General features: G+C 40.6%; 1 protein-coding gene across 1 annotated transcript in view; it reads right to left on the reverse strand.

Moving 5' to 3' along the window:
* The window catches only part of CACNA1C (calcium voltage-gated channel subunit alpha1 C), a gene marked incomplete at both ends in the record, with an annotated part of 478,476 nt that overhangs the window by 156,867 nt on the left and 308,083 nt on the right, over nt 1-13,526 (reverse strand). The window contains 2 exons of the mRNA XM_084279498.1: nt 7,301-7,497; nt 9,395-9,556. Of these exons, the coding sequence (XP_084135624.1) occupies nt 7,301-7,497; nt 9,395-9,556 (359 nt within the window). The remainder of the gene's footprint in view (nt 1-7,300; nt 7,498-9,394; nt 9,557-13,526) is intronic.

Here is a 13,526-nt window from a genome sequence, read left to right on the forward strand (position 1 = left end):
CTTGTGGTCACTTTGTATCCTTAGGGGGATGTGCCCGATGTTGTATTTAGGCCTCCAATCTGGGTGCAGCTCAGAGGACTGGTGTTAGAAGGAAACAGTTCTAGAGGAGGTCATGGGCACAGCTAAACCATACTCTTACGATGGTATGACCACCCATTTTACTGAACCCTCAGGTTCTGCTCAGGCAGAAAGCCCGCTGAAATTGAAGAATAAAGCTACTATTAGTGGACTGATTCTCCCTACAGGCAGGAATGACTTATTATCCACAGTAAGACTGGTGAGGGATTAGTTGTTTTGCCCTTTTCTTGAAAACAAACTCTTGAATGAAACTCAAAATAAACAAGAATTTTTAAAATAGTTCTAGAGCCACCACTTGCATTCTGACCTTGGGTATATTCCGTTGTCTTTTTCTTTCCCAGGGTCCAGATAGTGAACCAAAGTCTGTTATTTGTGACTGTCTAGAGGATATGGGTCCAAACTTAACAACTCTGAAGAAGATTGTTTCAGAAAGCAATGATCATCAGTTCTGGAAAAAATGGTAGTAAGGTCTAAGCAGTGCACCCACAAAGAGAGGCACTCAAAATCCTAAGTCATATATAAGTGTCCCAGTAACTCAGCTCTTAATTTTATAGCTCTGGGATAAAAGATTAAAGATTAAAGACAAGAAAGGTCTCAGTGGTGATTAGACAGCAGCAATTAGGAAACAGTCTAAGGAGGAACAAAAGAAAAAAGAATAGAGAAAGGGCAACAGAAAGACAGGGCTATTAAAGAGGTCCTTCCCACGCAGGAGCACTGGGCAGAGGGTCTCCATTAATGCCTCCCCATTACCAACCCAAAGAAGTTTATGGATGTGCTTATGGAGAGTTTCTTTCCATATAGAGGCAGAGCACTGAGAAGTCCAAAGTTGAGGTCTGAAGGGCTCACGAAAATTCATTTCACACAGTAAGTGCCTGTTTTACATTGAACAAACATTCAGCAGCAGGTTTTTGCGGCAGGTGGCAACCAGCAAGTCACAGCTGTTAGTCACTTTCAAGGCAACAGTACAGGCAACCATGACAATTGCACGTGCAGTTGTTCATGAAAAAAAAAAAAAAAAAGGAAAACAGATTTAGGTCAGCATTTCTGCAAATTTAGTGTGGGCACTGCTTTGTCAGTGCAAAAATGCTGTTGCCCTTCAGTGCTCTGAACTATGGGCTCCCTCCCCTTACCCACCACTGTTACAGCAAATGGAGATGAAATAGCCTCTGCAATCACAGAGATGGCTTGCTCATACTTGCATGCTTATTCTTTGTAAATTTTTCACATCCATGAAAAACCCTGCCAAAAAGATGATTAAAAAGCCTCAACCCCACAACAATAAAACCCAGCGTTTTCTTGGAGGGGTGGGGGTGGATGGGGAATAAACACCATGGAAACATGTAGACAGATATATTCTTAGAATCAGATCATTCTCTTGTGTGGAAAGCCTTACTAATTCAAGCCTAAGTGCTGCAAGAATAAAGGGTTAGAAGGAAAAACACAGCTGGCGAAAATTGGGGGTTGCAGCTCTGCGTTTAATGTCTTCCACTTTGTGGCAATATCTCTGTATTCCTCACATCATCTTCCTCATTGACTGCAACAGGCTGTGGGGGGATGAGAAAAACTCACAAGATATGTCAATGCTGTCAGCAAAGTAAATCGTATCTGCTGGCCAGTTTGTTCTGTTCTGATTTCCTGATGGGAACTGTAAGGGTGACTGTAAGCTCCAGTTTCAAGCTCATTTAGTCACTCTTAGAAGTGCCTCACAGATTCAGGCATGTAAGTATCTTCCATATATGACAGCCTGTTTAACCCACTGCATCTATATATGCAACTCAGTGCTGTCTTTGGGGGTGTGATGCTTCTGAATGTTTCCACTCATTCAATCTCACTGTACTGTGGCTCTCAGTAGATTGTAGTGGCTCTACTCAATGTTTTACATTACTGAAACATCTTCTTGCCCAGGGACTGGGCAAGCCTACCAAGGATTGTTCAGTTAAGCTTGAGGGAGTCAACTTATTATGTGTCAGCGCAGGCATCTCTTACAGGGACAGGTTAGTGCCCTGGATCTCATCCAGACCTGGCTTTGCTCCATCTCTAATAATATCACAGTCTTTAGTTTACAGTTAGAGCCTTGAGGTAAACTGCCCCTGGGGGCACTGCATGTTATTTTCAGAAACTCAATCAAGTATTCTGAAGCATTGTCCAAATGACATGGGACAAAGCCAATACTCCAGAAATGTTGACAGTCTCAAGGTTGCTTGTTATTAATAATCACCAAGCAGATCAAGTAGAATTACTTGATCCTAGAATCCAAGCTTTAATGGGCAAGCTGTATGCAGAACAGCTCGGGACCAGGTTCTCCACTACCCAGCAGTATGAATAGCCTGATGCAAGGATGTACAGTTGGGGTTTTTTGCACTTGCTCTGCACTCTGTTTTCATTTATATATATGATTGTTTAGATGCAGAGGAGTGGAGAGACCAGGCACGTAAAACTGAAGCTGCAGTGGACAGTTTTGCATGCAGTGTCACAGGGCTCCGGCTGCAGAAAGCACATTCCACACAAAGATGAAAGCCTTTTGAGAGACAGGGCACTGTCCTAGTTGTACTTGACTCAGAAGCAAAGCTTTCCCTGAAGTACAGTAACAAACTGACTAAAAATAATTAAAAAGAAGCCCCATTAGGGAAGGTTGAGAGGACTGAATCTGCTCAGATTAGAAAAAGATTAAGGGAAGACAACAAATGCCTACAAATACTTAAACAGGATGTTACAAACTGCACAGGGATTAATTTTCCTCCTCAGTCAACACGACAATAAGAAATAACGGAGTGCAGCAGAGACTGATTACAAAACACCAAATGACTCAATTTGTAACATTTGGATTTGCATCTGCTGCTGGACGTTTCCAAGACTGAGGAGTCTTCAGAAAAGGGCCTTGGTGCCTGCAGAAGGGATCAAGCTGCTAAATGCCGGCTGATCATACACTAAGGAGAGGTTTGAGAATAATAAATTCAAACTTCCTACAATGCACAGGAACAATGATGATGTAACACATCATAGGGGGTGCCTGTCTACTCAAATGATTCCATGAATTGACTGCATATGAGACAAAGTCACCTGGCAGCTATACCGGGTCAAAGTAAACCTCAGAAGACTGAGGCAGTATAGGAGATGTGCTCCTATAAACAACTCTCCCTCAAGAAAGATCTATTCTTCAGCGAGGAGTCAACAAGGTTGTTTTGCATGGTTTTCCATCCTGTCCAATGTAGTTATTTTCATTTAAAATTTGGCTCCTTGCAGGTAATCATCTTCCCTGTTACTATACCCACATCAAACTGTTTTCTCTAAATTGTTTTTTTTTCACATTTCAAAAGAAGCCAATCTACTCACAAATCTTATCCACTGAGTGAGAGAGGAGAGTGAAAAGTGTATTGATCTTACTGATATCAAGTCATTGCTTTCCCATCTCTTGACTATCCTTTTGTGAGGATGTGGATCACAGTCTGGGAAATAGTACTCTGTGAGAAAGGAGACAGTCTTTACTGGTGAAAAGCTGCAGAAGGCATGAGGGGAAGCACGAAGAAGGAAGCAGGAACCCAAAGGTAAAATTTGAAGAGCTACTAAGTGGATTAGGAGTCTTGGGCTTGTGGAAGGTCAAACAGCTTTCCAACTTTTAAACATGCAGGTTTAACCTTACCAAGTGACAGACTTAAGATTCATGAAATTACTAGTATATTTTTCAGGGCAACATGCTGAAATGTGCTAAGTTCCCTTCATTCCCACTGAGAGGAATGCAGAGATCTAGGCATCTTTCAAAAGCTATTTATCAGAAAATAGGAAGATATAATTGAAAAGCACTTACAGAAGAGTTCAAACCAAGGGAATCACTCCACTGTCTAAACATTTCCAGCCAAATAATTCAGTCCAGAACTTTATCTGTTGTTTTGCTGTATTTTAGGTCAGGCTCTTATTTTCAGATTTAAGGAGGGAGCAAAGAAAACTCCCAACATCCACATGTTTGTCCTTGGAAGACTATCACAACAGGCACCAAGGCCCTGATTTGGCATCTGTAAGGTCCTTGTGCTGTACACAACTGCATGTGGAAAATCTCAGCAGCACGATCAAGATTTTACAAAAGAAAGTGAGATTACGACCCTTTGAAATTAATTGGAACTTTGCCATTGACCCCAGCAGGACCCAAGATTCAAATTTTGGTATCTATGTTGATTTTCAGAGGAGCTAAGAAGCTAACAGTCTGTTTGAAGTTTGAATGCTTAGCACTTTTAATATTAACCCATTAGCTTACATAATTAAGTATAAGGAATGACTATCATCTAAAATTTTCAGCTGATAAATTGTCTGATTTGCAGACCACATTTTCTTATACTCTTCTTTAATCTTTACTTTCCTTGTAAAATGCAAAATGGAAACCACTTATCTCAGGATGTAGTTGGAGAGTGGGAATCTTTAAGTCTGGATTTATAATTTAATTCACTATGCAGATTTATTTCTTAATACAGCACATTTTAATTTCCATGACCTCACTGTGGATCCAGGAGCTCTTTCCAAGTGTTATCCACTTAAGAAGAGAATAGCCTCCTATCTCTGCACTCTCGTGGACATAGAGTCCCCAATATGTTGTCTACAAATTCACTTTTCCTTGGCTGAAAAGGCAGAGGCCAGGGAGTAGAGTTATGTATGAATCAGAATTCACTGACACAGTGGCTCACACTGTTTAGAATATGTATTTATATCGTAACCCATCTTACCTATTCTTTACTACCCAGAAGTATTCTTCCTTTGGATCTGGCTAACTTAAGCTAGAAGGCCCTTTTCATGGGCTGTAAAGCTTCCTGTATAAGCCATAATAGATACATCTTGGAACACCCACATGTGAAATTACAGTGTACATGTTTAGAGACTGTTCCTACATATAAACATTAAAGCCACAATGCTTGTCAGAGGTGTGCCCATTCAAAATCTGCCCCCAGAGCAGTGCAGACCTCTCTGCAGAAGGAAATATGCATCACATCTCAGATACCTTCTTTACCATATGGAAAACAACGTTTGAGAGCTGAGTTCTATCCACCATAAAGCGGCAAAAATTCCGATGGGACAGTAGTACTCTTAAGATTGTCTATAGCAGTTAATGAAGTATGTCTGTCAGCTCAGGTGTTCAGGTATTTACTCAAAATTTGTACTTCATGGCCTTTAAACACATGTAAAATATGTTTTTTATTTTCTTTACAAACTCAATTTCCTCCTCTTCAGTTACTGAAATTTTATCTGCAGTGCTAACCCTTATGTTTTGCAGTCTTCTCTAGGAATAACTGGCAACTGATGAAAACAAATATATTTTGTCGTTGTTGTTACCAAAGCAAACATTCTATCAAAACCATAATCTAAAATACTAACTATATGGCTGCCCCTAAAAATAATGACCATCAATCTGTATTAATTTTGGGTCTCAGTTTACTGTCTCTGAAACAAAAAGAACAGCTCAGGGAATCAGTGAAAAAAGCTGGCTGAGTATGGAACAAAAGCCAAAAGCTAAAATCCAGGTTGCTGCAGGGATGCTGTAAAAAAAATCTGACCATCTGCAGCAGTCATGGTACAAAAATCATTTAGCAGTGACTATGTGCTTTTGGCTCCTGTTATTAGATAACTGATAACCGAGTTTTGAATGATTCACATCCAGTCATGCAAATGACACATGAACCCAAAAGTGTGGGGATTGGCAGGGTCTTTCATAGCACGTGCCTTTGGAGAAAATAGTGATAACCTGTAGATAGGTTTCACAAGAGTAAATGGTCAACAGTGCCAAAATAATTTTCATGTTTATTTCTGATATCTTTTACTTTCTCCTGAACTACATAGAAATCCTCTCAATCACACAAAGTCTGGAGGAATGAGAGCTAAATGTGATAAAAAGACATATAGCCATAGTTGAGACATGGAGTAGTCTTACTGAGATTCTTTTCTGACTTAATTTCTGTTCTTCTTCATTATTTCATTCATCTATACTCTCTTTTCAAGTAAAGGCAATTTTTGCACTCCGAGACCCAGACTCCCCTTGTGGTTTGATCTCTGCCCTTTATCTCAGGCACTAGAAGGAAGCTTGAGACACAGTCCTAATCTAAATTTACGAGGATAAACTAGACAACTCCTAGCTGTTTCACAGAGAGACTATGTATTGCAGATAAGCTAAATCTTCAAAGGGAAATTTTGTAAACTCCAACTCACTAGTGGGGAGAAGGCAGCTTCAGGCTCATGTTTAAGAGAGAAACTGATCTTGATTAACAACATCATGATGTTGAACAAGCTGCCTCAGTCCAGATTATCCTTTTGTGTGCTTTGGATCTTCTTAATTTTCATCATGCAGTGCAGCACATTCTACTATCTTGGAGAACCAGGTGTAATAATATGCTGGTTCTGAAAGGTAGGCAGAGTCTGGGTTACCCTTACACAGACGGGACTGAGTGGTGTGTGGATCAAAATCCCAGACCACAACATATTGCTGCAAAAATGTGATGGCCAGAGTGGAATCTGGACATGTATTTATAGCTGGTTTGCAGGTGAAGGCTAAATCTGATTTTAACTCCTATAGTGTAACTGTAGTACCAGTGAATTTGCCAACATGTTAGGAATTACAAGGTAGAAACTAAAGCTGTTGAAACTTCCAGAAGTAGGGTAAAGGAAAAGATGATATTAAAGATAATATCATGTTTTGGCTAAACATGTAATCATTATCAATACTAATAAGAGAGTTACGAGAACTTATCCTAATACTACTACGATAAAAGTTATAATCAAGAGTAACACTAGCATAAGAAGGGATTTGTGATGCCTTTCTTATAAAATGTATGAACTGATGAGTGCAGTGCCTTTGTAACTTTAATGCCATGGGTAGAGCACACAGACATCTGTCACAAATCCTTCTAACATCAGTGATCTGGAGATGTACGAGATACTTCACTCCTGCAGAGAGGGTTTTTACATGACATTCTACTCAACAAAAGCACATTGCAAATCTTCAAACCAACAAGCCACATGCCACCTTTTAATATTGAAATGTCAATGGAAAGTCAACATTTATATTTGATTTAACTGCACCAGATAAACCCTCCCGTTTTCTCCACTAATATTCTGAGTTAATTAAGGCTCCATGCTAGCAACCATGCCTTCATGATATACAAGCAAGAAAGCTAAAGCCCTGAAGCTTCAAGAGAGCCATAAGCACATGAGCCTGCTTTTCACCTTAGCATTTTCGGATACGTACCCAGTACAGCACATCCGTCCAGCCCTCCATCGTGATGCACTGAAACACCGTCAGCATGGCAAAAGCGAAGTTGTCAAAGTTCGTAATGCCGTGCTTAGGCCCCTCCCAGCCTGCCTTGCACTCCGTGCCGTTCTGACACTGCCGCCCGTGCGCAGACTGGGGGGCACAGGGAGACGGGTCATCTTCTGCAGGTGTATCTTAAAAGGAGAGGGAGAAAAAGGAAATGAAGAGAACTACTTGCTACCTGATACACTGATAAGCAAGCCAACGATATTTAGTTTAACAAACAGATCGTGCGGTGAATCTGACAGATTTCTCCAGGAATACAGAAACAAGTGCATTCATTTCAATGGGCGGAGGGAGGTTTTGTTGTGCTTCACTTCCTTCTTGTAAAAATAGTGGTCAAGCCATCAAATTTTACAGCCAAAACTGAGATTGACTTTTTTTTAAAGCATACCCTCCTATGAGGAAGAAATCCTACCTTTCAGCATGAGAGGGAACATTAGATCAAGTCTATTAAATTTCCCTAGGCTGCATGTTATGACCAGTGTTCTCATACCGCAGTCACCTGGCATCTGGGTTAATCTCGGAAGGGTACTGCAGCACTGACTGGCACTCCGCTGAAAGAGGCTGAACCCCTGCAGCAGACAGGCTTCAATGCTCTGCAGAGAGGTTGGTATGTTGCGGGGCCACAGCTAAATTACAACAGAGAGTTTCCAGAGCTCTGCTCTTTTGGAGTTTAGAAGCTGTATGGCATTTTATCAATAGCTCAGTGCCACTCAAAAGCTCTAGAAGCCTACTGCTTGATTATCAACCCCTTACTCTGTACAGGTGCTTCCAAAGGTCCGAGAAACCATACAACAAGACAAAATGTTTTGGTATATGAAAAATGCTACATAAACCATATTTATGAGCACAAAAAATCTTGCAATAGGATTAAAAAATGATTACAGGATTCAGAGCTTAGTGCTACATTTATAACAGATGCAGGTATGTGTGAGTGGGGGAGAAGGTAATTATGTTTGCTTCTCATCTTAGATGGCAAAAAATTTAATTTTCCAAAAGTTATGATCACATTCTGATCATTAAGTGTGCCAGAAGCAGCAATATTAGAATCAGATGCTGGAATACAAATAATTCCAGACAGTATGGAGAAAGATATATACACTTTGAAGATGTAAACCACACTGACAATTCATTATAGTTCTAGCATCACTTCCAGAAAATGAAATCTGTCAATGTTATATAAGCAAAAAATACAGAACTTCTGAAACAACTTCCTGCTGTAGAGTGCTTTCTTGGTTACAAGCTGAACTGGGTCCTAGACATTGGCACCCACAACCACATGGGAAATCACTGCTGTTCAGGCTCAGTAAATCAAATGAAAAAGAGCAGATGGCTAGATGAGTGAGTGACAATACCTTCTGAATTATTTTGAAATTTGAATATTTCTTTCTGCAAATAATTTGAAAGTTCTTTCCTGATGCATTTAGTGTTAAAAGTTTCTTCACATTAATACAATTTTACTTTGTTTATTACCTAACCACAGTCACAGCCTGTGATTAAAAAAAATGGGTACTGGGCTTCGATTAGATATTGTTCTACAGTGATACTTGTTTAAAATGAGGACGTGTACAAGATTAATAATAAAATGTAAGAGCTGTTCACTTCCGTGATGCCATCTCATTTGTGGCTCAGTAAGCTAGTGGTGAAATCATCATCATTTTAGCGTTGCTCGAGCCTCTGGGAGATTTGTCAAAGAACTCAAACTGGCTTGTAGTGCAAAAGGCCCATCTGAAAATGTCCACTACTGTGCTCAGCAGGAACTGACAGTTTTGCATGTGCCCTTTCCAGACAGGCCAACAACTGAGTGCCCAAAAGGAGCAAGCTAAACTCTCACCGACAGACACAGTCTCTCTACATCAAAGGCGATTCATATCCAAGAACAGAGGAGCCACCACTGTGAAAACCCAAACAGGTACACAGCAGGGAGCCACAGCCACCCATCTCCTGAAACAGCCCAAATACTCCATTATATACTGGGAAAGCCTCCCTCAGAAAATCTTTGTGTGTACAAGACAGCGTTCCCCTTACCTATCAGTCCCCCTTGTACATTGTAGCAGGTCTTATGCATCTTCCCCATGAATAACTCCAGTCCAATGATGGCATAGATAATAATGACAAACAGCACCAGCAGGGCAATATGCAACAAAGGGACCATGGCCTTTATAATTGAATTTAAAACCACCTGGAGACCTGCAGAGAGAACAGAAGGAAGCACTTATCAGCAAAAGAACAAAATTTAGAGAGGCTATAAATTGCATAGTAATATGTCATTTTTATATCCTCTCCCCTCATCTGAACTCATTATCTTGATGATGTGAAGATGTACATTTACAGATCACCTCCCTCCAGAAGATCCCTCACATTTCACAGATTTACCATCAAGGGCTGGATCACAGACTCAAGTAAAACAGGTACTACCCTACCTCTCATCAAAAGAATACCATCCTGGCAGGGAATACTATTTTGCCTGTTCTTGAAAACCAGACCTAAAGGTGTTCCCCAGACAGTACTGAGGAGAGTTAGAGCATGAGAAAAACCAACGAACAACCAGAACTGAAGCAGGACAAGAGCAGTGAGACACACAGGAGGGCAAATTCTGGGGTACAACAGCTGCATCCCGGAGCATGGGGAGAGATGGCAAACTGAAATCATGTTCCTACTCTGATTCTGGGTTCTTCCAGAGGTCAAACCTGTCTCAGGAAGAACCTGAGCTGCTGAAGGACCCTCTTCCGATCTCCCTGAATGCCAGAGCCACCTCACCTTACTTCAGCCTGAGCAGAGGGAGACTCAGAATCAGCAGTGCTGGTTTAGACTCAAGAGTTAGGGAACACCCTAATGGAGGTGGTCAAGGTCCTTAGAAAGGGATATGAATAACATATTACATGGCTGTTATTAAGGCATAAGACTGGTATAGGGCCTAATTGTGAGCAAGCCAAAAGTTTCCAGAATGGCCTGGGGAAAGTGACTTGTAGCGGAGTTTTCTAAAGCATTAAGCAGCCCATACCCTCAGATGCAATTGAATCAAGGGGCAGATTCATGGGCCTCTCTGTTTCCTTCTCTTCATTTGTAAAACTAGAATAACAAAGCCAGTCTCATAAACCTTTAGCAAGGATTTGCATTTACAAAGGTCTTAAATTTATTATCACCGGTGGCAGTGATGGCAACCACTGTCACCAGCAAGTTATTAATCTTGGAAGTATTGAAAGACCTCTAGAACTCTGTAGTCTACAAATAGCTAGATCAGAACACTTATGAGCTCACAATTTTGCAATGACTGAGAGCCAGAAGCCATTAATGTCTCCTGCAAATACTGTCATCTCCTCAGAGAAGCTGATATTAGCTGTGATTTTTGAAAAATGTGATTCATGAGTTGTAAATGTCTGTTATACATCTGCCAAGAGAGTTTGTGATACCGATTAACTTCTAAAATCTATCATCTAAGATCTCAGATTTTCATTTTTATTACTTTTTAAAACTAATTTAAATACTTTCTAACAAGGATGACACATCTCTTGACAAGCACTTTCACTCGTAGGCAATCCACTTGTCAATTCACAGCTAAGGCTGAGGCTTTCTGTTTGTTCCCCAGCCACCATGGAAATGCCGCAGAAGCAATCAAAGGTTGCATCAGCTCTCAGGCCAGCAAGACCAGTCACTGCCTGCTAGTAATCTAAAGCTGGATCCCTCTAGTCTGAAGCTTTGGTAGTCAGTTCAGTTATCTGTTAATGGTTCGTGCTACTATCCAAAGGGAGTGATATTCAGCATGAAATACGCTGGCTTTCACAAAGAGATCCTAACATCAAGTACAATACTGATAGGATCAAAACTCATCCTATACAAGAGAGGGCTGTTCTGCTTGCTCAGTTACCTCCAGGTGCTTATTCTGGATAAGCAGTGTCTCTGTAGAAGAAATATTGCTGTGATTACATGAGGCAGTAAACCTTTTCCCCTAGATGTTCAACTCATTCAGTCTATTAATTATAAGTATATACAGAAAATGAATTGCAGTCCACATCAACGTTTACTGCAGTCAAGAATGTAACACCCAGAAAACTAAAATGATGTCCCACCTTCTCCCCAAAAATGTACAACAATACAAGGAAGTTAAAAGACTACAGATGGCTATGAATCTGAAAATAGCTCCCAAACTTTGCAGACTGAAATACATCTAACTTCAAATAAAATCTGTACAAAAGCAAATAAAAGTCTCATTTTTTAATGTTTTAGGAGTTTTGGTAAACCAAACCATAGCCAAGATTACAAAGTTAAGAGTTCTAATATCATGTCTTATGTAATTTATCTTTAAATATTATTATTAATTGATTTAATATTTATCATAGGATATACCCAGTGCTCTTGAGAAGGTATTGAGGACAGAGACAATGGTGAACAAAAAGCTCTCTCATTTTAAATGTGACTTTATCATCATCCATGCTGTGAAAGTGCTTCAGTGTACTGCCTAAGTCCTGAGAAGATAATACCTTCACAAACCAATGCCTTTGAGGTTACAAAGCCATGCTTGTGAAGCCAAAGGCTTGCACCAAAACCCGAAGTGACAAGGCGTTTATAGACAGTCAAGGGGAACATGTACCACCAGAAGACTTACAGGAGCTTCAGTCAGCTTAATTAGAGAAAACCTTCTTGAGGATAATAAACCAACTTTGAAGAAGAGATGAGCTACTAAGTACTGTTACTGTGAAATGATGTGTGTGCTGTGCAGTAGCCCATTAGGCCAGTCTTGTTTTAAATCCAGATGAGTCGACTAATTAGCAAGCTTACATACATTACCATTAAAGTATCCAGAGAGTTTCTAAAAGTTTAAAACTGCTAACTGTGCAGCAGTGTTAGACGTGTCCTCTCAGAGGACTTGTAGATGGGCATGGGGTACATACACATCACACCATACTCCTGCTGTCAGGAAACTACTTGATTCTCAGTTCAGGCAGCCACCTAACACAACCAGCTATGGTAAGAAGCAGCAGGAGGAGCCAGGCCTGGACAATCAGAAAAATTGGGGTAGTAGCAAGGGAGAGGGGGAGGGGAGAACAGGGAGAAAAGACAGAGAGTAAAGGCCTGAGGAAGAGCCATTGGTAGGTGGAAGAGAGATACTTTTAAAATAAAACCCCACATCCTTCCAAACATATCAAATCGATGTTTTGAAATCTGAGAGGTACAGATCAGTGTCTGGGCATGATCAGATATGTTTCTGGTCAGGGTAAATCACAGAGATTCAACCCCTTGCACCCGGTCACAAAGCTTTTTCTAACCAGTGGTGAGAACTTCTACACACATTTACATGCACTTTCCCTGTGCAGAGGAAGAAAGGACAACTGAAATAACAACAACAATAAAAAAAAGGACTTTTCTGTCCCAACTCACACATGCTCTTCATCTTTGCATGTTGAGGCACACAGATATCAACCACCACAAGTGCTCACAACACAGGGGCAATACAGTCCCACTTGCCTGATGTTTTCTCTAATATGCCATTGCACATCCACATCTTTGGCATTTTCTCCCTTTGTGGTGGTAAGTCTTGCACTCCTAGCAGTGAACTATGCAGCTTATCATGATAATTAAATCAGAATGCCAATGACCTGATCAGACTGCAAAGCTGGCCTCTGGATTTCATGTAGGGGATGCCAATAACTGCCTTCCCACAGCAGAGTGCAGAGCTGTGTTTTTACACTGCTTTATAGAGGCTGGTAATGCCACAGTGGGCCAACCATATATGCAGAGCCCTGAACCTATGTCCTGGCAAGTAAATATAAAAATAAATAGTTTTCAAATATTTGGCATTCTAAGTATATTTATTCATTTGTGGAAGCTCTCTCCATGTGCTAGACACTCCCCAGACATCTGTGAAGGCACAGGATGTGCCTTGAGGAACTCATTCCAGGCTGGACAAAAAGATCACTGCACCGAAGTTAGGGAAAGTGACACAAAAAGGATTATTTCCAGGTTTTCAGCTGACTTTTCTCCTGTTAATAATTGAAGATCTTAAACAGCTTCTAGTATTTATTTTAAAAGCACTTCAGTTTACCTTTTAAAAAACCCCTCTTGGCTGCATTCTGCTGGCTGACACTGACTCCATAAATGTTTCAGTAAGCAAAACACGTTAATGCCATTCCCCAGGCTCACGGAATTTTGCATTTATTTA

Source organism: Gallinula chloropus, assembly GCF_964237585.1.
Source record: "Gallinula chloropus genome assembly, chromosome: 1".
NCBI classification, from domain to species: Eukaryota; Metazoa; Chordata; class Aves; order Gruiformes; family Rallidae; genus Gallinula; species Gallinula chloropus.